This window comes from Pristiophorus japonicus, chromosome 5 (genome assembly GCF_044704955.1).
Source record: "Pristiophorus japonicus isolate sPriJap1 chromosome 5, sPriJap1.hap1, whole genome shotgun sequence".
Taxonomy (NCBI): Eukaryota; Metazoa; Chordata; class Chondrichthyes; family Pristiophoridae; genus Pristiophorus; species Pristiophorus japonicus.
In genome coordinates this window covers 52,424,266-52,450,214 of record NC_091981.1, presented here as the reverse complement: position 1 = coordinate 52,450,214, position 25,949 = coordinate 52,424,266, and the positions used below count along the sequence as shown (strand labels likewise).

General features: G+C 43.9%; 1 protein-coding gene across 2 annotated transcripts in view; it reads left to right on the top strand.

Annotated features, from left to right (window-relative positions):
- cdkal1 (CDK5 regulatory subunit associated protein 1-like 1) overlaps positions 1 to 25,949 on the top strand; it is a 1,217,472-nt gene that overhangs the window by 481,899 nt on the left and 709,624 nt on the right. For both annotated transcript variants that reach the window (XM_070880626.1, XM_070880627.1), the window contains exon 8: positions 2,731 to 2,834. In XM_070880626.1, the coding sequence (XP_070736727.1) occupies positions 2,731 to 2,834 (104 nt within the window). The remainder of the gene's footprint in view (positions 1 to 2,730; positions 2,835 to 25,949) is intronic.

Genomic DNA, 25,949 nt, shown 5'->3' with positions numbered 1-25,949 from the left:
ACAAGCTCCCCGCTGGAGTGGAAGTAAACTATAGAACCAGTGGGAACCTGTTCAACCTTCATTGCCTCCAGGCCAGATCCAAGATTGTTCCATCCTCTGTCGTCGAACTACAATACGGGGACGACGCTTGCGTCTGTGCACATTCAGAGTCTGAACTCCAAGCCATCGTCAGCATCTTCACCGAGGCGTACGAAAGCATAGGCCTTACACTAAACATCCGTAAGACACAGGTCCTCCGCCAACCTGACCCCGCCACACAGCACTGCCTCCCGGTCATCAAAATCCACGGTGCGACCTTGGACAACGTGGACCACTTTCCATGCCTCGGGAGCCTACTATCAACAAGGGCAGACATCAACGACGAGGTCTAACACCGCCTTCAGTGCGCCAGCGCAGCCTTCGGTCGCCTGAGGAAGAGAGTGTTCGAGGATCAGGCCCTCAAATCTGGCACCAAACTTATGGTCTATAGGGCTGTAGTGATACCTACCCTCCTGTATGGCTCAGAGACGTGGAGTATATACAGCAGACACTTCAAATCGCTGGAGAAATACCACCAATGATATCTCTGCAAGATCCTACAAATCCACTGGGAGGTTAGACGCACCAATGTCAGTGTTCTCGATCAGGCCAATATCCCCAGCATCGAAGCACTCACCACACTCGACCAGCTCCGTTGGGCGGCTCTCATTGTCCGCATGCCCGACACAAGACTCCCAAAGCAAGCCCTCTGCTCGGAACACCTACATGGCAAGCGAGCCCCAGGTGTGCAGAGGAAACATTTCAAGGACACCCTTGGAGCCTCCTTGATAAAGTGCAACATCGCCATCGACACCTGGGAATCCCTAGCCAAGCGGCGGAAGAGCATCCGGGAGGGTGCTGACCACCTCGAGTCTCATCGCCAAGAGCATGCAGAAAACAAGCGCAGGCAGTGGAAGTAGCATGCAGCAAACCAGACTCCCCACCCACCCTTTCCTTCAATGACTCTCTTCCCTACCTGTGACAGAGTGTAATTCCCGTGTTGGACTGTACAGTCACCTAAGAACTTACTTTTAGAGTGGAAGCAAGTCTTCCTCGATTTCGAGGGACTGCCTTTGATGATGAGTGTAAATACAGCCTGAATCTAAAGTCAGGCCAATTTGACACCAGAATGAAAAGGAGCGAGTTTCTTACATTACAACAGTGACTATGCTTCCAAACTATTTCATTGGCTGTCAAGTGCTTTGGGACTCCGAGGTCGTGATCGGCTCTTCGTGATGAGCAAGTTTTTCTATATCCTGGTGAGGTAGTTTCGGCTTCACTTTAGAATCGGGCCTTGATACCCAATTTATACTCCCAAGTTTAGTATCTGTACAAAACCAAAAATGCTTTATGCCTATGCTAAACTTGTAGTGTGAATGAGCCATTAGTTAATCTTACTACCGAGGGGGACGATCCTGGTTCAGTTGTTACTTTCTGTGAACGTTGAGGTATTACACTGATTTGTTTAAACTGGAGACTAATAAGTCTGCATCAGATGGTCTACTGGGGCAGATCTATGTTTTGTAAGCCGAAGAAGTCACTATAATTCCGTTGAAACTATTTTGTGTTTTGCTCTTTTAAATCTGACCATTTCTTGGTTAAAATTTAGAACGAAAACTGCATGATTGTACTATCCTGGATAAATATGTAAACAGCATTTTTTAAGTTCATTATTTTGATAAGTAAATGTACAACAATAAGTAACCAATGTGGGCTAGATTTTCCTCTGTTTGAAGAAACATATATAAGAATAAAGAGAAATGGCAGAGAAAAGGGATTAGTGTTGATAGCTCTAATTAAAGAGGGCACAGTGGGTCAAATTACTACATTTCTGTGATTCAGTGAAAATGATTTTAAAACTTTTTTTTAAGGTGTTCAATCTTTCAGCCTGCAATGCTCAGCACAGACCTTGAAACTTGAATGTATTATTGTACTCTTCCTTAAAAGTACTGTTATCCAAATGCATAACAGATTCATAAAAATATATATGAATACAAACTCTCAAACTCGTATTGAAGCAAACTTTGTTTTTTATGACCTGTATATCACCGTCAGCTGTGTGAACTTTTTAAATGGTCAATTTTATACAAAAGAATGTTAATAGTGGAATGCCAGTGAAAACAGCCAATCGCAACGCACCTATAATAATGGTCCCTGAACACTTACTGAGCAGATAACAAACCACTTGAATAATATAAGTAATGGGAAGTTTGTGACTCCAACTACAAAGTTGATTGTTTCAAATCGTCACATTAATTCAAACAATTTGTTACAATTTTTTCCATGATATTTAGCCATCATTCATTCAATATAAAGTATGTTTCCTCTCTGTATACAAAAAATAAAACCGGTGTGTGTATATGTATAAGGGGAGATGGGGAGGGCGTAAAGTTATAGTTGCTTCAGTGTTAACAAGCTTTGTACCTTTCCCACAGAGCTGAAGGATAAAACTGGTTCTCCCAGTCAAACTTATTGATAGAAATTGAGACAGATCAATTTAGTAAAAATAACTAATTTTTTAATAAATTGTAATATATTCTAAATGTTGGAGAGTGACGATTCATTTAATTAATGATTGTTAACATGTACTTAAAGGACATTAAAATATGTTTGGGCTTTAAAATATCCTTTTACTCCTCCTAGCTTCCTATCAGTTGCAGTGAATTTTGGAATCCCTTTTGAGTGAAATTTGTACCGTTCTTGTTGCTACAGCTGCCTGAACGCTTGCACATACTGCAAAACCAAGCACGCGAGAGGAGACCTGGCCAGTTACTCAGTCGAAGAGCTAGTAGACAGAACCATCCAATCATTCCAAGGTAAAATTTAAGTATGGATACATATGTGTAGTTTATAAATGTTTTTTTCTGCACTTCAGAAAAATAGAACATTTTGTTGCTTTCCAACCTTTGCAGCATGTTTACGGTTTTAAAATTATAATAATTTGCTGCTTTATTATTCCTGTATTTGGGTACTCTTGGGGCAAATGACTTGACATAATAGTTACGTTGCACATTTGCTAAAGAAGTTGGATATCTTTGTTTTGTCTGATTCCCTACACTAAAGAATGAGGCAATCAAATGTTTAATAATCACAGTCATTTAATCCGTTCCATTAAATGTGGTTTAGTATTGAATAGCTTTGCTGCCCATGTGTTACCCACCTTGTGATGCAATGCTGGCCATTTCTCAGAACAGAAACAAAGAAGATAATCATCTTGCGTCAGAGTTAGCAGATGGTCAGGAGAAGAATATAGGAAGTATGCAAAGTTGGTTTGGTAATGTGTATGGTAAACTGTTTTGGAGCCACATACATGTATACAATTCATTCCTGACTTGAGTATTCTATGTATAATGCCGCTGTTGTCCAGTGCTGTGGCCTATATATATTGTTAATGTTCATCCAGGTCGCTAGGCCCATTTTGAAGAACTGGCATATTTTTTGTAACATAGAACTCCATAGAACTACTACAAATATGTCAGTTATAGTTGGTTGGTTGCAACTGGTTGCAGCTTGCTGTTAAGAATAGATTAAAAATGGAAAAGTAACAAAATAAGTCCTTTTATTTTCCATAGTGAAATAATAGGACTTTAAATTATTTGTAGAATGAACACAGCCCCGTATCCTCTACTTCTGTTTTGTGGAGTTATTGTGTAATAAAATACAGAATCGGGGCTATTAGTTATCAGTGACTGATTATATCAAATTTTGTTTTTATTTGTTGTGATTTCGAGACTTTTATCAGTATATCGGACTTGCATTCTGTGATTTCTGTCTTTTTTCCTGGAAAACCAGAAATCAGTTTCCTTCAACATGTTCCCCATCAACAAGGATGACCAAGAAAATAGTTTTTTAGTCATATGTCTCATGACTGTGCAACCTTTCTGTGTGCAGATTTGGCTACCTTGTTTGTCTATTTACCAAAAAGGACTGTAATTCAGAAATAATTCATTGTCGATAAAGCGTTTTGGGATGTTCGAAGAGACATGATGAGACATATAAGTATAAGTTCTTTCATGAATTTAATTCCATGGATGTGTCAGCCTTGAAGTAATATTGTAATATTTTTAATGATTAACAGTGACATAGCTTTCATGCCCTTTAGAACATATAGAGTTGTGTTTTTTTAAAGTAGAATGAGTTGACATTTGCAGTCTGATAAAACAAAAGAATGCTGGTGTGAATAAAACCCACAGCTGCACCATATTTTTTTAAAGTTTGACGGTGTGATCTTCAGATGAGAGATTTAAGATCTCACACTTGAAACTATGTCCAATAGTGGGAGAGTTCATATACTTGCATGCATGACTGTCCTCTTTGAGCTTCACTTTCAGTAATTGAGTCATGCATTATTGAGTTTAAAGCAACTGAGGTTCATGTTTACCAGATATTTACTACTTAGTGTTAGAATTTTACTTAGTATTATTTAGATTCTTGGTTAGTTACAGTTAATTTGATAGAATTTAAGACGAGGAGTAAATCTAAGGTCTCTCACCCTCCCTCCCCCCCACCCTCCCCCCTGCCAAAGCCCCCATCCTTGCAGTGGTACTTTCCAGTCTCAAGTATGTTCCCAGAAAAGGAATGTTATTTGGGTAAGAGTGCCTTTGATTTAATGGAGTAAGTTGTAATATGTAAGGGTTTGTTTACTGTTTCATTCCATTTGGAAATTATTCTTATCCAGGTTGGGGGAAACATTTTACTTATTTTACTAAAAAAAAAACACAATGAATTGCAATGATGAGGCATTTAGCTTGTGTGCAAACGAGAGAGGCAAGCCCATTTTATAACAACAACAATTTGTATTTATATAGCGCCTTTAACGTAGTGAAATGTTCCAAGGTGTTTCACAGGAGTATTATAGAGCCAAAAAATTTGACACCAAGCCACATAAGGAGAAATGAGGGTAGGCTTGGTCAAAGAGGTAGATTTTAAGGAGCGTCTTGAAGGGGGAAAGAGAGGTAGAGCAGCAGAGAGGTTTAGGCAGAGAATTCCAGAGTTTAGGGCCTAGGCAACAGTCGGCACGGCGACCAATGGTTGAGCGATTATAATCAGAGATGCTCAAGAGGACACAGTTTGAGGAGCGCAGACATCTCGGGGCGGGGGGTGGGGGGAGGAGGGTGGGGGAGCGATTGTGGGGATGGAGGAGATTACAGTGACACGGAGGGGCGAGGCCATGGAGGGATTTGAATACAAGGATGAGAATTTTGAAATCCAGGTGTTGCTTAACCGGGAGCCATTGTAGGTCAACGAGCACAGGGTTGTTGGGTGAACGGGACTTGGTGCGAGTTAGGACACGAGCAGCCGAGTTTTGGATCACCTCTAGTTTACATAGGGTAGAATGTGGGCGGCCAGCCAGGAGTGTGTTGGAATAGTCAAGTCTAGAGGTAACAAAGGCATGGATGAGGGCTTCAGCAGTGGCTGAGCTGAGGCAAGGGCGGAGAGGTGAAAATAGGCGGTCTTAGTTATGTTGTGGATATGTCGTCGAAAGCTCATTTCACGGTCAAATTTTAGATGAATAATAGTCTGAAGTTAGTTTAGCAACAGTTCATGGGCTCTTGATTAGCACTAATGCTAATTGTTAATGAGGTAGCAACTCTCAAAACACAATTATACACGAGGAACCTTTCAGCGGAACTGTGTTTGTTTATCAGTCTGATCAGCATCCAATTAGATAGTCAGATTTTGGTTAGCCCACTGTTAGCTTAAAGCCTGTAGTATATAGATTGTAAGGTGTATTGAGAGCAATGAATTACATTTAAACATATTTACAAATGAAGGGTGGCAGGTTTCATAAATGTGAACTATCTGCTGTACTCCAATAAAATCTAAATCTGATCAGGATTAAGTTGTTGGGTGACTTGAGTTATTGAGTGACTTGAGTTGTTGATACTGACAGGAGATTATCCATGATGAGAGGCGAGGTATTAATTTTTACATCACAAGGGAGCTAATTAGATCTTTCTCTCCAGAGAAGCAAGAATGTACAATGTCTCGCTTCTCCTTATCTGTAGCTATGTTGTGTGTAATAACTGAGATCGGGAATGCATTATGCGATGCTGTCTTAAAACTTTGTGTAAATTAAACACACGTTTGTATCTTTTGCCCATTGAACCAGACAAACAGGGATGCAGCCCACAAATAAATCAAGGACGAAAGATCAAAATCAGGGACTGTGAATGTTTGTTTTGAGCTATAATTTGTATATTCTGTGCAGTACAGTAATCCACCTCTGAAACCAAAGTTCCTGCATGGGATCTAAGTCTCGTATTAAACCAGTCACTTTGCTTTTCTACTGGACTCTTGGCGTCACTGCGAACCCAAAACCAAAGATCATGTAAATGTACATCTGCAAGACGTGATCTCTCGCAGATTGGGGGCGGGCATTGTCTACAGTATAAAAGCAGCTGTTGTGAAGCAGCCAAAATAGATGAGCATTGAAAAAAATCTATTGCGCCTCTTGTACCATCTTTCACGTTTGATGATTGAAATTAATCATGTGGTCAGTTAGATTTAGTCATTGAAATTCACACTTATGGTGAAAGATGCACTAGTGGTCTGCACATGTACAGGTATTTCAGCACACATATATGGCATTCTGCATTTCCCAATTCACAATAATACAAGCAAGCTTTTAAGTGGAAGATATGTGATATGAATAGATCGTTTTCTTTTCTGTCCCCTCCTGTTATGTCTTTGGTAACTCTCTTCCTAGCCGTGGGATTTTTTTGTGTTTTTATTTTCCCCTTCTCTCACTTTCACTTGCTCTGCGGATGTTAAGGTTGCCTCACCTCCACACTATTCCCTTGCTTTCTTTTGCTGGAAAGGAGGAGAAAAGTGTCCAGGCAGATTTCTATCTTGTAATTGGAATGTGCTAGACAATCTAGTACACTTGGTACATGCACGTAGATATGAGGACTGTGATGTACCAATAAACATTGAAAGTTTTTGAATGTTAACCTGACATGCACAGATTTTAGGTGGAAGATGAACTGAAATAGGTGACGGCTGAGCTGCATGCTCTTTGAAAAGGCAGACCCAGATGAGGTCATTAATCATTTCATCAGTAACTGCATCTTGTGTATAGAAGAACTTCACGAGGCTGAGTACTGAGCTAAACTTAATGTGACCTTAGTCTTTATTACAACTCCAGAGTGCTTAAATAACATAATAGCCAACCTTTTACACTGGCCCTGCATGTGTGTGCAGGTGACCATTAGGACTCCCAACAGTCGCACCCTCTGGTGGCAAGTATTACAGTTACATACATAACATTACCCCCTCCCCCCCCGCCCCAAAGTCTTCGATACAAGTTGAGGCGATCCGGAGCCCTTTGCTCCCTGGTTGATCGTCTAAGTTCAAACCCTGGCATGTGTGAGTTGCCGGACCATTGCTGCACTGCACCACGGCTGGTCTGACCGGTCTGTCAGAAACGGTGGGTTCATCCTCGTGATTGACAGCGAGGTCTTTTTAAGTCGTTCCTGGTTGTCAGTAAATCGCAATTTGGTCTGATCTAAATGCTTTCTGCACGTTTGGCCATTTAACAGGTTGATTATAAACACCCTATTCCCTTCCTTGGCCAAAACAGTATCAGAACCCACTTGGGACCATGACCATAATTCAGGACAAACACAGGGTCGTTAACATCAATGTCCCGTGAAACAGCCACGCGATCGTGGTACATGTTCTGCCGGTGTCGCCGGGTTTCCACGTGATCATTAAGATCCGGGTGGGCTAGGGAGAGCCTGGTTTTGAGGGCTCTCCATTAATATTTCTGTCGGGGGAACCCCGGTGAGCGAGTGGGGTCGCGTCCAGTAACTGAGCAGAATGTGAGACAAGCGGGTCTGCAGGGAGCCGTCTGTCACACGTTTCATGCTCTGCTTGATTGTTTGGACTGCTTGCTCCGCTTGACCGTTAGACACGGGCTTAAACGGAGCAGACCTGACATGCTTGATGCCATTGCGGGTCATAAACTCGTTGAATTCCGAGCTGCTGAAACACGGTCCATTGTCGCTGATAAGGTCATCGGGCAAGCCATGGGTGGCGAACATTGCCCAGAGGCTTTCAATGGTGACTGTGGACGTGCTGGATGACATGATTACGCATTCAATCCATTTGGCGTAAGCATCCACAACTACTAAAAACATCTTTCCTGGAAAGGGGCCGGCAAAATCTACATGGATCCTGGACCATGGAGGGCCATGACCACAGACTCAGTGGAGCCTCCCTTGATGCATTGCTCAGTTGCAAGCAAGTGTTGCACTAATGCACGCATGACTCCAAGTCCGAGTCAATGCCGGGCCACCAAAGATGCGACCTGGCAATTGCCTTCATCATGACAATGCCTGGCTGGGTACTGTGTAGGTCATGTATAAATGTTTCCCTGCCTTTTTTTGGCAAAACAATGCGATTACCCCATAAGAGACAATCCGACTGGATGGACATTTCATCTTTGCGTCGGTGAAATGGCTTAATTTCATCTTGCATTTCCTCAGGAATGGCCGACCAGTTCCCATTCAGGACGCAACTCTTTACTAATGATAGCACAGGATCCTGGCTGGTCCAGGTCCTGACCTGGCGAGCTATGATGGGTGACCCCTTGCTCTCAAAAGCATCCATGACCAGTAGCAAGTCTGCGGGCTGCACCATTTCAACCCCAGTGGTGGGTAATGGTAGCTGGCTGAGAGCATTCGCACAGTTTTCAGTGCCTGGTCTGTGGCGGATAAAATAGTCATAAGCGGATAATATTAGTGTCCATCTTTGGATGCGGGACGAAGCATTGGTGTTTATACCTTTGCTCTCTGAAAACAGCGAAATGAGCGGTTTGTGGTCAGTTTCAAGATCAAACCAAAGTCTAAATAGGATTGGTGCGTTTTCTTAACCCCATATACACATGCTAACGCCTCTTTCTCAACCATACTATAGGCTCTCTCAGCCTTAGACAGACTTCTGGATGCATATGCAACCGGTTGGAGGTTGCCTGATACATTGGCTTGCTGTAACACAAAGCTGACCCCGTACGATGAGGCGTCACAAGCTAGCACAAAACGTTTACATGGGTAGTGAACAAGTAACTTATTTGAACATTTGAGGATAGCGCAGATGAATACGTGGCTTGAGCAGTGGTGCAGCAGGGAGGGATTCAAATTCCTGGGGCATTGGAACCGGTTCTGGGGGAGGTGGAACCAGTACAAACCGGACGGTCTGCACCTGGGCAGGACCGGAACCAATGTCCTAGGGGGAGTGTTTGCTAGTGCTGTTGGGGAGGAGTTAAACTAATATGGCAGGGGGATGGGAACCAATGCAGGGAGACAGAGGGAGAGAAAAAGGAGGCAAAAGCAAAAGACAGAAAGGAGATGAGGAAAAGTGGAGGGCAGAGAAACCCAAGGCAAAGAACAAAAAGGGCCACTGTACAGCAAAATTCTAAAAGGACAAAGTGTGTTAAAAAAACAAGCCTGAAGGCTTTGTGTCTTAATGCAAGGAGTATCCGCAATAAGGTGGATGAATTAACTGTGCAAATAGATGTTAACAAATATGATGTGATTGGGATTACGGAGACGTGGCTCCAGGATGATCAGGGCTGGGAACTCAACATCCAGGGGTATTCAACATTCAGGAGGGATAGAATAAAAGGAAAAGGAGGTGGGGTGGCATTGCTGGTTAAAGAGGAGATTAATGCAATAGTTAGGAAAGACATTAGCTTGGATGATGTGGAATCTATATGGGTAGAGCTGCAGAACACCAAAGGGCAAAAAAGGTTAGTGGGAGTTGTGTACAGACCTCCAAACAGTAGTAGTGATGTTGGGGAGGGCATCAAACATGAAATTAGGGGTGCGTGCAATAAAGGTGCAGCAGTTATAATGGGTGACTTTAATATGCACATAGATTGGGTTAACCAAACTGGAAGCAATACGGTGGAGGAGGATTTCCTGGAGTGCATAAGGGATGGTTTTTTAGACCAATATGTCGAGGAACCAACTAGGGGGGTGGCCATCTTAGACTGGGTGTTGTGTAATGAGAGAGGATTAATTAGCAATCTCGTTGTGCGAGACCCCTTGGGGAAGAGTGACCATAATATGGTGGAATTCTGCATTAGGATGGAGAATGAAACAGTTAATTCAGAGACCATGGTCCAGAACTTAAAGAAGGGTAACTTTGAAGGTATGAGGCGTGAATTGGCTAGGATAGATTGGCGAATGATACTGAAGGGGTTGACTGTGGATGGGCAATGGCAGACATTTAGAGACCGCATGGATGAACTCCAACAATTGGACATTCCTGTCTGGTGTAAAAATAAAAAAGGGAAGGTGGCTCAACCGGGGCTATCAAGGGAAATCAGGGATAGTATTAAAGCCAAGGAAGTGGCATACAAATTGGCCAGAAATAGCAGCGAACCCGGGGACTGGGAGAAATTTAGAACTCAGCAGAGGAGGACAAAGGGTTTGATTAGGGCAGGGAAAATGGAGTACGAGAAGAAGCTTGCAGGGAACATTAAGACGGATTGTAAAAGTTTCTATAGATATGTAAAGAGAAAAAGGTTAGTAAAGACAAACGTAGGTCCCCTGCAGTCAGAATCAGGGGAAGTCATAACGGGGAACAAAGAAATGGCAGACCAATTGAACAAGTACTTTGGTTCAGTATTCACCTAAGGAGGACACAAACAACCTTCCGGATATAAAAGGGGTCAGAGGGTCTAGTAAGGAGGAGGAATTGAGGGAAATTTTTATTAGTCGGGAAATTGTGTTGGGGAAATTGATGGGATTGAAGGCCGATAAATCTCCAGGGCCTGATGGACTGCATCCCAGATTACTTAAGGAGGTGGCCTTGGAAATAGTGGATGCATTGACAGTCATTTTCCAACATTCCATTGACTCTGGATCAGTTCCTATGGAGTGGAGGGTAGCCAATGTAACCCCACTTTTTAAAAAAGGAGGGAGAGAGATAACAGGGAATTATAGACCGTTCAGCCTGACATCGGTAGTGGGTAAAATGATGGAATCAATTATTAAGGATGTCATAGCAGCTCATTTGGAAAGAGGTGATATGATAGGTCCAAGTCAGCATGGATTTGTGAAAGGGAAATCATGCTTGACAAATCTTCTAGCATTTTTTGAGGATGTTTCCAGTAGAGTGGACAAGGGAGAACCAGTTGATGTGGTATATTTGGACTTTCAGAAGGCTTTCGACAAGGTCCCACACAAGAGATTAATGTGCAAAGTTAAAGCACATGGGATTGGGGGTAGTGTGCTGACATGAATTGAGAACTGGTTGTCAGACAGGAAGCAAAGAGCAGGAGTAAATGGGGACTTTTCAGAATGGCAGGCAGTGACCAGTGGGGAACCGCAAGGTTCTGTGCTGGGGCCCCAGCTGTTTACACTGTATATTAATGATTTAGACGAGGGGATTAAATGCAGTATCTCCAAATTTGCGGATGACACTAAGTTGGGTGGCAGTGTGAGCTGCGAGGAGGATGCTATGAGGCTGCAGAGTGACTTGGATAGGTTAGGTGAGTGGGCAAATGCATGGCAGATGAAGTATAATGTGGATAAATGTGAGGTTATCCACTTTGGTGGTAAAAACAGAGAGACAGACTATTATCTGAATGGTGACAGATTAGGAAAAGGGGAGGTGCAACGAGACCTGGGTGTCATGGTACATCAGTCATTGAAGGTTGGCATGCAGGTACAGCAGGCGGTTAAGAAAGCAAATGGCATGTTGGCCTTCATAGCGAGGGGATTTGAGTACAGGGGCAGGGAGGTGTGCTACAGTTGTACAGGACCTTGGTGAGGCCACACCTGGAGTATTGTGTACAGTTTTGGTCTCCTAACCTGAGGAAGGACATTCTTGCTATTGAGGGAGTGCAGCGAAGGTTCACCAGACTGATTCTCGGGATGGCGGGACTGACCTATCAAGAAAGACTGGATCAACTGGGCTTGTATTCACTGGAGTTCAGAAGAATGAGAGGGGACCTCATAGAAACGTTTAAAATTCTGACGGGGTTAGACAGGTTAGATGCAGGAAGAATGTTCCCAATGTTGGGGAAGTCCAGAACCAGGGGACAGAGTCGAAGGATAAGGGGTAAGCCATTTCGGACTGAGATGAGGAGGAATTTCTTCACCCAGAGAGTGGTGAACCTGTGGAATTCTCTACCACAGAAAGTTGTTGAGGCCAATTCACTAAATATATTCAAAAAGGAGTTCGATGAAGTCCTTACTACTAGGGGAATCAAGAGGTATGGTGAGAAAGCAGGAATGGGGTACTGAAGTTGCATGTTCAGCCATGAACTCATTGAATGGCGGTGCAGACTAGAAGGACCGAATGGCGTACTCCACGTATTTTCTATGTTTCTATAGCAGGTTCCTGGCCGCCTGAAAGGCTGTGTCTTGAGATTTGCCCCAAACCTAGTCGTCACCCTTATGTAGCAACATGTGCAAAGGCTCTAACAACGTGTTCAATCCCCGTAGAAAGTTACCAAAATAGATGAGTCCCAGGACTGAACGCAGCTCCGTCACATTCTGTGGTCTGGGTGCATTCTTGATGGCCGCTGTCTTTGAGTCCGTGGGCCTGAAGCCATCTGCTGCAATACTTTCTCCCCAAAAATTCGACTTCTGGCGCCAGGAAAACACACTTGGAGCATTTCAGCCTGAGTCCCACTCTGTCTAGGTGACTTAGAACCCGAAAGGACACCTGTGGTATATAAACAGCCCTTTGTGTGTGTTGATGCACGTCAGTCTTTTCGAAGATTCAGCCAGCTCCTGTGTCATGTAGGTGGAGGTGAGATCCAACTTGGTGAACGACCCCACCCCCCACCCCCGGCTCACGTTGCGAACAGGTCATCTGCCTCAGGCAGCGGGTACTGGTCCTGTAGTGAGACTCGGTTAATCGTTACCTTGTAGTCTCCGCAGATTCTGACCGTGCCATCGCTTTTCAACTTCGGAACAATTGGACTGGCCCACTCGTTAAATTCGGCAATATGATTCCTTCGCGTTGGAGTCTGTCCAGTTCGATCTCGACTTTCTCCCTTATCATGTACGGAACCGCCCAAGCCTTGTGATGGATAGGCCATGCATCGGGGCCTAGATGGATCTGTACCTTGACGCCTGTGAAGTTGTCGATGCCTAGTTCGAATAGTGAGGGAAATTTGCTCAGCACTTGAGCACACGAGGCGTCATCCACTGAAGATAGTGCTTTGATGTCATTCCAATTCCATCTTATCTATTCTAGCCAGCTTCTGCTGAACAGCGTTGAGCCATTGCCTGCAACAATCCACAATGATAGGTCATGCACAGCTCCATCATACGATACCTTCACTGCCACACTTCCAATGACTGGTATGAGCTCTTTGGTGTAGGTTCGTAGCTTTGCATTAATCGGGCTTAGTTTGGGCCTTTGTGCTTTATTGCCCCATAGTTTCTCGAAAGCCTTCTGGCTCATTATTGACTGACTCGCAACCGTGTCCAACTCCATGGATACTGCAGAACATTTAATTTGACTTTCAGCATTATAGGAGGGCTCTTGGTGGTGAAGGTATGTATCCCATACACTTCTTCCTCAGGTTGAGTTGCCTATGTTGCGTGATCCGCGCCGAATCGATCATCCTCTGCCACGTGGTATGTCGCAGCATGTTTGCACATTCACTGGAGGTACCCCATCATTGCGCAGCCTTTGCACACGTAGTGCTTGAATCAACATTGATGGGCCCGATGATTACCCCCGCAGCGCCAACACAATGCCAATGGATTCACATTCACCCCCGATGGCGGACTCTGAGTCATCACAGGTCTTGCAGCCGCGGACGTTTCGGCCCTGCCTATACGTCATTTTATGCACAGTACCTGCCGGTGAGCTTCGATGTTGGTGTTTGGTGTTATCGTCCATGGCCATGCATGCCTGGGCGATCACGATGGCCCTGCTCAAGTCTAGGGTTTCGGCAGCCAGCAGCTTTCGACGTTTGACCTCATGGCTGATACCCAGCACGACAAAGTCCTGCAGCATTTGCCCCAACGCAGCTCCAAAATTGCAAGGTCCTGCGAGGCATCTCAGGTCGGCGACATAATTTGCCACGTCCTGGCCCCCAGAGCGATGGTGCGTGTAAAAATGATACCTGGCCATGAGGATACTCTCCTTCGGCTTGAGATGGTCTCGAACCAGAGTGCACAACTTTGTATATTCCTTCTCCGTTGGTTTTGTCGGTGCGAGCAGATTCTTGATGAGGCCGTATATTTTTGGCCCACAGACGGTAAGGAGAACCGCCATGCGCTTGGCCGCATTAGTGTCTCCTTCCAGCTCGTTGGCCACGAGACGCTCAATGAAGGCTTGCCAATCATTACCCTCTACGAATCTCTCTCATATTCCAATGGCAGCCATGGTTGCTTGAAGGTTCGTATTCTGTTACTCGTTGCCAATTGTTGTGTATAGAAGAACTCCACGAGGCTGAGTACTGTGAGCTAAACTTAGTGTGACCTTAGTCTTCTTTATTACAGCTCCAGAGTGCCTAACAACATGGCAGCCAACCTTTTATACTGGCCCTGCGGGTATGTGCAGGTGACCATTAGGACTCCAAAAGTCTCGCCCTCTGGTGGCAATGTTACATAGTTACAGACATAACAGCATCAGTGACATTGCAGTCCAATGAAAATGCCTAACCTCGATGTTGTAGAGTTCATTCTTCCATAATAAATAAAACTAGATAATCTTCTGTAGTGTGGCTTACAGGGGGAAAGTCAATTAAAAGTCTGTGGTTATCTCAGTTCCACCCTGTGTAATTCTTTCTGTTTCCCTCTTTTTTTATGTCTTCAATCCTTTCAGTGTATTTCTTTGTATTTCTCTGTATGCCTGAGACATTTTGTTTTGATGCCTCTGTGACTCATTTATTAATTTTCTGTCATATTGTCCTATGAAAACATTTTTTACATTCTTTGTTTTCTCTCTGCTTTTTTCTCTGTCCATTTGTACTAATTTTCCCCATTTCTGATGGCTTTTCTCTTTCCCTTTCTTAATTGCATCTCATTTGCTTTCTATGAGATTGGGCTGCAGATTGCACCTGTGTATCTGGCGTTGACTGGTGCCGAGTTGGCACATGTGTAACTGGGCCAAAAACCTGGCACTGAGAGTCACGGAGATCATGCAGGCATGGAATGGTAGGAGCTTTCATGTGGGAAGGCCCAACTGAAATCCTGATTGAATATGGCACCGAATCGGTCCCGGTGAAAGAAAGGCCTGTCTGGGGGTAAGTTGTTAAAGGTTTTGGGAGACCGGATGGGTTTATGGGAAATGTTTTTTTTAGTAGTTTAAATTTTTATGTTATAGTCTAAATTTTATCTTTGGGGCAGAATGGACATGACTGCTGAAAGGCATTAGGTTTTTTTCAGGGATGTGATTAGTTCCATTTTTGTGAATTGGGATCTTTGATTGTGATAGTGTGTTTTTGCTTGACTCAAATTTCACATTTTGTCCATCAGACTTGCTGCTCTATAGATGTCTCAGGTGTAACTTTTAATTATACAGATAAACTGAAATTATTTGTGTACTGCAGATTGCAAACTTGAAGTAGCTATTTTAATTTGCTCATTGCAATTTTGTGAATATCCTCACCTGATATTTACATGACTGCACCTTCCTCTTGAGGTCACTGGATATTGATCACAAGGGGAAATTCTGACTCGCAAACAGTTGCTTTGGTCAATTGTAGACCCTAAGCTGATGCTTCAGCTCATATCTGGTAGCTTAGCACTAACCAGGAAACAAAGGGTCATTGACCTGAAACATTAACTCTGTTTCTCTCCACAGATGCTGCCTGACCCCTTGAGATTTCCTGCATTTTCTGTTTTTATTTCAGATTCTAGCATCGGCAGTATTTTGCTTTTGTAACCTTGATTATGACGATAGTATAATGCCTTTTACCCATTAGGCCATCATGGGAGTTTCCTGCTGCAGTTTACAGCTATAATCACTGTGAACAGTTGTAATTCACATTGAATTCAAATAAGATATGAAGAACTGGCCTGTGTCGTTTTCCTAATGACAGTGCAGTATCTGCCCAAAAGCGGGAGGGGGGGCGGCGGGGGTGAATTTCATCGGGGTCGTGCCACTCATCCACTAGAGGGCATGTGTGAATTTCATGGGGGTTGTACTGCTGATTAGTGTTCAAATGCAGTGAACCGTACTTCTATTTTTAACTAAAGCTTGAACGCATTTTCTTGCAACAGCAAAGACTTTTGATGAATTTAGAAAGCACATTGTTCATCCTACAACTGAGAAACGGTACTGTCATTGATGTTGGCCTGTGTTGCCCATTTATGACAATAGAAATAGAAAGAAAGTTAATTTTGGTACAATTACATAAATACATATTGCGATAATTGTAAGCAGTAATTATACTTGAATATTGTGCTTAACTTGCTTAAGCCCAGCGTCTCTGGAAACCTTGACTCAAGGATCCAATAATGGTATCTGTCAGTGCAGTGCTGTGACCATACATAATCTGACTTCACAGTCTGGGAATCCAAGTGTATCTGATAATGTTGGGAGAGTTTGAGTGATGTTGTTCTTAGTCTTCCTTGGCGGTAATCTTACTTCATGTGTATTTTTAGTCAGAAAAATGAGTGGTGTGGCCTGCTTGGACTGGGCAAGGTTAAATGCTAACATATGGATTTTGTAACTGCACCATCTTGGCCAGTATCCAGAAAAATACAGTGATAAATGTTTGATCGTTTATTAGTCATGTTTGAACTAAATTTCTGCGGGAGGGGAAAAAAGAACTCTGAAAGGGCTGTTGAAATTAATCTGATAATTGTTGCTTCTAATTCCTTTTTGTGGTGGGGAAAAGAGAAGTGAGTGTATGGGAACCACTGCTAGCTTGGAATTATGGAGGTTTTTTAGCCATAGGAACTGAAAAAGTTCAGAACAGTCAATGAGTCGAAACAGTTTTTTATCATCATAGGGCTAGGAACTTGCTGTGTTCCGCCATGCCCATTGTAATTGTTTTTGACTTATAGCATTATTGTGGTGCTGATCAGATAATTGTGCCAATCTTGAAGAAAACGAGTCCAAAATTACCATGCGACACATTTGTTTTGCACTTTGTGTTCTTTAATTATAAATGCCTGATTTTGTTACAGATAGTATCCAGAGATTGTTGGATCCATGAAGTTGTCAATCTAATGGCAACAGATGATGTATCTTGTTTTAGAATTCCTGTATTAGAAACCTTGGGCTCAAGTTTTGGCTCGAGTTGCGACTATTTTTTTGGAGCAACTAGTTTAGAATGGAGTATCGTAGAAATTGCAATTCTCAGCATTTAGTTTGCTCCAGTTCGAGTGAGTTAGAGTAGTTTTATTTTCAAACAGTTTTTTTTTCAAAAGGGGGCGTTACCAGCCACTTACACCTGTTTTGCAAGTTTAGGCAGCAAAAACTTACTCCAAACTAACTTAGAATGGAGTAAGTATAGATTTTTGTACGCTCAGAAAAACCTTGCCTACACTTAGAAAATCGGGCGGTGGGTGGGGGGGGGAAGTTTACAAACATTAAACACTTCACTTTTACAAATAAAGAGCCATCATCGATAATAAATGATAAATAACTCAAATCAATCAAAATAAATAAATAAAATAATTTTAAAAATCAATCAATAAATAAAAAATTAAGTTTCTACTCACCTACTGCAGCACCGGGAGCCCTCCAACAGCATGCTGGGACGGGGCCCCCCCAGTGTGTCTCTCTCTGTCAGTGTCTCTCTGTGTTTCTGACAGCGAGGAGTGGGGGGAGAGAGGGAGGGTGAAGGGGGGAGAGGAGGAGGGGGGGAGGGAGAGGAGGTAGAGCGGCTGGAGGAGGGGGAAGGGTTGAATGGGAGTGGGGGGAGGCTGAACGGGAGGGAGGGAGGGGAGGGGGTGTGAAGACTGGAGGGGAGGGGGGAGAGGCTGAAATGGAGGGGAGGGGGGAGAGGCTGAAATGGAGGGGAGGGGGGAGAGGCTGAACGGGAGGGGAGGGGGAGAGGCTAAACGGGAGGGGAGGGGGAGAGGCGCTGAACAGGAGGGGGGTGGAAAGAGAGGCTGAACGGGAAGGGTGGTGGAGAGAGGCTGAACGGGAAGAGGGGGGAAGAGAGGCTGAACGGGAAGAGGGGGGGGGAGAGAGGCTGAATGGGGGGGGGTGGAATGAACGGGAGGGATGAGGGGAGCTGAACCGGAGGGGGGTAGTTGGGGGGAGCTGAACGGGAGGGGGGTGGGGGGTCGAGCTGAATGGGGGGGGGGTCGAGCTGAATGGGAGGGGTTGGGGGAGCTGAATGGGAGGGAGGGATTGAGGCTGAATGGGAGGGAGGGAGGAGGGGGGAGCTGAATGGTCGGGAGGGAGAGCGGAACGGGAGGGAGGGAGGCGGGGTGGGGGTGGAGCTGAACGGGAGGGAGGGGGTGGAGCTGAACGGGAGGGCGGGGGTGGAGCTGAACGGGAGGGGGGGTGGAGCAGAACGGGAGGGGGAGGGGTGGAGCTCAACAGGAGGGGGAGGGGGAGAGCTGAACGGGAGGGGGGAGTGGAGCTGAACGGGAGGGGGCGGGAGCTGAACGGGAGGGAGGGAGGGGGTGGGAGCTGAATGGGAGGGAAGCCCGAGTCCTGAACTTCAATGCCTGGGGAGCCCATTTGGCCAGGGCTCAGGACGGCGTTCTTCGGGCCCCTCCCACGCAGCCTGCACAGATTCGGGCTGCGCATGTGCAGAGGTCCTGGCACTGTTTTCAGCGCCGGGACTTGGCTCCACCCCCGACCCCTTCTGCTGCGCCACGCCAAACCTGAAGACGTCCTCAGGAGCTCGGAGAATCACAAGGTAAGTTTTCGGTGCCCTTTTTATTCCAGAAAGTCGGTGCACCTTATGGTGGTGCACCGTTTTTACAGAAGACGGAAATTTGGGCCCGTCGAGTGAACTTTTATACAGTTTGGATTTCAGCAGGTATTGGACTAGTACAGGAACAGTAGAAAGTCAAGTGAGAAAGTCAAAGCGTAGCAATTTCCTTCCCTGATCTGTGCTGTAAGTTCTCCTGATAACTGTGGACTTGGCCCTCTAAATTTTTCCTTCTCAGATAAAGAATCTTGGTTTCATTCAGCATCTTCTTAAATATACCTTGCCATAATCAGGACCTCAACATGTGGAAAATATACTTAAAGAATCCATATGTAACAGCTTACAGAGGAAGGAATAACTGTTACGTTAAAGACGTTATATAAATGCAGGTAGTTGTTTGCTGTTGATTTACTGGAGAGTAAGAGGGAGATGAAGCAGAATTGAATTGGCCTCAGCAAATCAGCAGCAGAGCAGGACAGGGTGCACACATGGGCTAGAGATTGCAGATTAGACGCACATAAGGAACATCAGAGAATGGAATGTAGGCTGGGGAAACTCTGCAGGAACCAAGGTGTGTGCACATAATGGCAGCATGTAGGAAAGTACTTCAACTAAAAGAGAGAAATAACTAGCTGACAAATAAAGTGGAATAGGAGACAGATATTGAACGATGCTTGTTCCTTATATGCGTCTAATCTGCAATCTCTCGCCCATGTGTGCACCCTGTCCTGCTCTGCTGCTGATTTGCTGAGGCCCGATTCAATTCTGCTTCATTTCCCTCTTATTCTCCAGTAAATCAACAGCAAACAACTACCTGCATTTATATAACGTCTTTAACTTCACTGCAACCTTTGACACACACAGTCTTCCAATGCTTCTCATTGGACACCATTCTAGGATCCATCTTTGACACCCTGCTCTTCCTTATCTACATGTTGCCCCTTGAGGACATCGCCAGATGTTCCACATGTATTGACGATCAGTTCTACCTCTCCACCACATCTCTTAATCTCTTAACAACCTCTGTTCTGCCAGATTGCTTCTCCGACACCCAGTATTAAATAAGCCGCGCTTTTCTGCAGCTAAATATTGGGAAGACTGAAAGCATCACCATTGCCCTCTTTGAGCAATTTTACCCTTGCTACCAGCTCCATCGCCCTCCCCAGCCACTGTCTCAGGTTGACCTAGTCTGTGTGCTGCCTTGGAATCCTATTTGACCACGAGCTGAGCCAACACCTCATATCTTCTCCATCTCACAGACTGCCGACATAACATTGCATGTGAACTCATCCATTCTTTTGTCACCTCCAGACTCGACTTTCTAGCTGGCCCCCATCCTCCACACTTCCTAACCTTAAGCTCATCCAAAACTCTGAGGCCTGTCTTCTATTGACACTCAGTTTTGCTCGCCCATTACATCTTTCCCCAATGACCTACATTGGGTTCTGATCCCCGAACACCTCAGATTTAAAATTCTCATCCTCGTGTTTAAATCCTTCCGTTTCCTCGTCCACATCCCTGCATCCCACCTTTTCAGCCTACAACCTCCCTCTCTTCCTTAAAACCCCTCTCTTTCCCTACCTAAGCATTTGGTCACTTCCTAATATCTCTTCCTTGGTTTTCTTCTTCTGTTTCTGTGAAGTGCCGTGGGATCTTTTCCATGTCAAAGTCCTAAATAAATGCAAGTTGTTAAAATAGAAAAGTAGTGAAAGGACCCTAGTCAGGGAAGAAAAGTTACCAAGAAATAAATTAAAACAACTAAGTAGATGAGACGGCTGCTTTGATATGCTATGGTTATTGTAGTTTGATTTCTAACCCATGACTTTCCTTATCATATCAAATAGTGCCCTTGGCACCAAGATACTAATTTTGATGGCACGCCTACTGCTGTAGCTGGCATTTGCAATTTTGGTTATCTCTTTGTTTAGCCATTTTTAACTAAGTTTTGAATAGGTTGAGGGGTCTCGACAGTATGGATGGAACTTATTAGCACAATGGCTTTCAAACTGGGGTGTGGCAAGGAAAAGAAAACAACTGTCTCAGTGGGAAGCAGAAAGTGCAACATAGAGAGTTTAGACTTTTTTATTTATTCATGAAATATGGGCATCGCTGGTAATGCCAGCATTTATTGCCCATCCCTAATTGCCCTCAAGAAGGTGGTGAGCCATCTTCTTAAACCACTGCAGTCCATGTGGCGAAAGTCTTTTTTCGTAGCGGTTTGGTACAACTGAGTGGATTACTTGGTCACCATGACTGATGCTAGCTTTTTTAAAATTAACTGAATTTAAACTCCCCAGTGGCTGTGGTGGTATTTGAACTCATGGTCTAGATCATTAGTCCAGGCCTCTAGATTATTAGTCCAGTAACATAACCACTGTGCTATCGTATGTCTTGAGGCTGCTAAGTTACAAAATAACAATGCAGGAATTTGGTGCTACAGTTGGAGCTACACAAAAGATCCTGAGTGAGAGCAGTGTAGGTGATGCATGAGAACACCAGCTAAACCTGCCGTCTTCCCAGTGTGCAGGTTGGTGGCTATCCCAATGGATCTCCCAAGAGGAACATAGCCAGTGTATGTGTTTGTGTCTGTTCATTTCCAAATTCTTGTCAGTGAATGAATGAAGATGCATGTGTTTTGTAACATTTCTCCCTGCTCTACTTTTCACCTGCAGCTTTTATTATCTCGTATTTTGTTAAAGTTGGAATGTAGCTGCCGAATACAATTGTGGTGGGGACATGCTCAGTGTCCTTATTGGCCCTGGTTTTAGATTGATTCACGCTGTTCCTTTTTCCTAGAATCATAGAAATTTATGGCACAGACGGAGGCCATTCAGCCCATTGTGTCTTCACCGGTCGAAAAGAGCTATCCAGGCTAATCCTACTTTCCATCTCTTGGTCCGTAGCTTTGCTACTTACAGCACTTCAAGTGCATATCGAAGTACTTTTTAAATGTGAAGAGGGTTTCTTCCTCTACCACCCTATCAGGCAGTGCGTTTCAGACTCCCACCGCCCTCTAGGTGAAAAAGATTTCTCCTCAACTCCCCTCTAAACCTCCTACTAATTACTTTAAGTCTATGCCCCCTTGGTAGTGACCCCCCTGCTGAGGGAAGTAGGTGCTTCCAATCCACTCTATCCAAGTCCCTTATAATATTATATACCTCAGTTTCCCCTCAGCCTCCTCTGTTCCAAGGAAAACAATTCCAGCCTATCCAATCTTTCCTCATTGCTAAACTTCTCCAGTCCTGGCAACATCCTCGTAAATCACCTCTGTACCCTCTCTAGTGCAGTCACATCTTTCATGTAATGTGGCCAAACTAGTGTTTTATACAGTTCAACCATAACTTCTCTGCTCTTGTATTCTATGCCTCGGCTAACAAAGGAAAGTATCCTCTATGCCTTCTTAACCACTTTATCTACGTGTCCTGCTACTTAAGGGATCTGTGGACGTGCACTCCAAGATCCCTCTGTTCCTCTGCATTTCTCAGTATCCTTCCATTTATTATGTATTCCCTTGCCTTGTTAGCCTTCCCTAAATGCTTTACCTCATACTTCTCCACTTGAATCCCATTTGCCACTTTTCTGCCCACCTGACCAGTCCATTGATATCTTCCTGCAGTCTACAGCTTTCTTCATCAGTATCAACTGCATGGCCAATGGAATAGCATCAGAATATGAAGAATGTGGTGCTAATGTCATTATAGGTGCTTCTGTCGGCAAACTTAATCATGCCCCCTACATTGAAGTCTATATCACTAATATATACCATAAAAAGCAGGGGACCTAGTCCTATGTTCTGTGGAACCTCACTGGAAACAGCCTTCCAGTCACAAAATCACCCGTCAACCATTACCCTTTGCTTCTTGCCACTGAACCAATTTTGGTTCCAACGTGCAACTTTCCATTGGACTTCTTTTGACCAACCTGCCATGTGGGACCTTGTCAAAAGGCCTTGCTAAAATCAACATGAAATGCACTGCCCTCATTGACCATCCTTGTTACTACCTCAAAAAAAATTAAATCAAGTCTTGTGGGCGATTAGGTTGCTGCTGACCTAACTAAATTATAATGGTTTGATTTTTAAACTGGTACAGAGGCGGCCACCTCTTAAAATAAATTTGCAATCTGTATAGTTTTCTAAAATCTCAGGAACATGATTTTTTAACGGAATAAATGAGTGTTTGACACAATCCTGTTCACCAACAGCTATGGAAACAAATGGGTAAATAGTTTCCAATTCTGTGCTCCCAGTGTGGAGCTGCTTCACTGGCATGTCCATACTGTAAAATTGCATGGGTGTAGCCCTTAAACAAAAAAGACAAAGAATCAAGGGCCGGGTAAGGATTGTCTTGAATTACAGGAAATTGTTGGACTGTACTGGTACACATTTGTGGGGTGAAAGAGTAAGTCTAAAATTTGAGAATTATTTATGTAACAGATTAGATATATGTGTAAAAGCATGCTTGGTGGGAGGGGCAACTTTGTTTTAAGATAAAATTATATCCAGGTCTGAAATGTGGGAGAGTGGTGTAGGATTATCATGGAATAGTTGATTTTTGGAATCCGTGTTTTAATATCATAATCATCAGTCTCTTATAATTATCAGTAATGGATTTATAATCGTGTGTAAGAATTAAAGGTCGAAGTCTGTAATCATCAATTATAAGCATTGATAACCTAAATTATATATAACATGTAACCCTTTTGCTTATAATTAAAAGTCTGTGAGTAAGCTGGAGCCAGACAGCCTGGGGTGAGAAAGAGGATTGCTATAGCCGAATAGGGAGGGTGTGGGTGAAAGTTGGATATTAGCCAACAGTAAGGATGAGATAGAGTGCAGCTAGCCTGGGAAGCAAGGTCAGGTGTAGCTGCCACTGTGTTGGAATGTTATGATATGTGCAGTCAATGAATCACTGCAAACAGCAAGGACACTATGGAGACATGTTCCTTTTGTATTGCCATAACTACCCCAAATATGAGTCTTGATGGTCAAAAACAGATGGTGTAAGGGTGTCATTGAGACTAGAACCTGTGTAAGCCAAGGTGCGGCAGACGTGACATCTTTCTTATTGGATTTTGGGTTTGGGGTGTAAGCCAGTGATTGGTTCAGGAGGACTCCATATGTTTCGAATGAGAATAAGGGTATAAGAAGGGGGTCTTTACAGCCACAAAGCGTAGAAGATTTCAGGAAGAGCAGAAGATTTCAAAATTAATCAAGGAGACACCCGGGAAATGAAGAGAGACAGGAGTCATAGGATGCAGCTAACTCGCGGTTGCGGCTTCTACCCAGAGCATAATGGGGTACGTAAGAACATAAGAAATAGAACAGGAGTCGGCCATGCAGCCCCTTGAGCCTGCTCTGTCAATCGATAAGATCATGGCTGATCTGATCCTGGACTCAGCTCCATTTCCCTGCCTGCTCACCATAACCCCATATCCCTTTATCTGTCTATTTCTGTCTTAAATTTATTCAATGTCCCAGCTTCCACAGCTCTCTGAAGCAGCGAATTCCACAGATTTACAACCCGCTGCGAGAAGAAATTTCTCCTCATCTGTTTTAAATGGGTGGCCCCTTTTTCTAAGATCATGCCCTCTAGTTCTAGTCTCCCCCATCAGTGGAAACATCCTCTCTGCATCCACCTTGTCAAGCTCCCTCATAATCTTATATGTTTCGATAAGATCACACCTCATTCTTCTGAATTCCAATCAGTAGAGGCCCAACCTACTCAACCTTTCCTCATAAGTCAACCCACTCATCTCCGGAATCAACCTAGTGAAACTTCTCTGAACTGCCTCCAAAGCAAGTATATCCTTTCGTAAATGTGGAAACCAAAACTGCATGCAGTATTCCAGGTGTGGCCTCACCAATACCCTGTATAGCTGTAGCAAGACTTCCCTGCTTTTATACTCCATCCCCTTTGTAATGAAGGCCAAGATTCCATTGGCCTTCCTGATCACTTGCTGTCCCTGCATACTATCCTTTTGTGTTTCATGCACAAGTACCTCCAGGTCCCGCTGTACTACAGCACTTTGCAATCTTTCTTCATTTAAATAAAACTTGCTCTTTGATTTTTTTTCTGCCAAAGTACATGACCTCACATTTTCCAACATTATACTCCATCTGCCAAATTTTTGCCCACTCACTTAGCCTGTCTATGTTCTTTTGCAGATTTTTTGTATCCTCCTCACACATTGCTTTTCCTCCCATCTTTGTATCGTCAGCAAACTTGGCTACATTACACTCAGTCCCTTCTTCCAAGTCGTTAATGTAGATTGTAAATAGTTGGGGTCCCAGCACTGATCCCTGCGGCACCCCACTGGTTGCCAACCAGAGAATGAATCATTTATCCCGACTTTCTGTTTTCTGCTAATTAGCCAATCCTCTATCCATGCTAATATATTACCCCCAACCTTTTATCTTGTGCAGTCACCTTTTATGCGGCACCTTGTCAAATGCCTTCTGGAAGTCCAAATACACCAAATCAACGGGTTCCCTTTTATCCACCCTGTTAATTACATCCTCAAAGAATTCCAGCAAATTTGTCAAACATGACTTCTCCTTCATAAATCCATGCTGACTCTGCCTGACCAAATTTTGCTTTTCCAAATGTCCTGCTGCTGCTTCTTTAATAATGGACTCCAACATTTTCCCAACCACAGATGTTAGGCTAACTGGTCTCTAGTTTCCTGCTTTTTGTCTGCCTCCTTTTTTAAATAGGGTTGTTACATTTGCAGTTTTGCCAATCTGCTGGGACATTCCCATAATCAAGGGAATTTTGGTAAATGACAACCATAATCCCTGCCGCTACTTCTCTTAAGATCCTGTAATATGAGTCTCAATTATATTCTGTAAACTGCTGCTCGAATACAGTAATGTATTAAGTCTTGCTTGTGATGAATAATGTTAAATCACTGTCCCCAATAGGGGTCAACTTCGAATCATTTGGAAGCAGGGCACGACTGGGATCTTGCAGTAGCACAACACAGATAGTTAGAACAGTTTTCTGTTACTTTTGAATATAATTGTTGCCATTTTATAAATTTTTGCCTGTATATAACAGTGACTATACTTTAAAGGTAATTCATTGGATGTGAAGCACTTTGAGATGTCTTG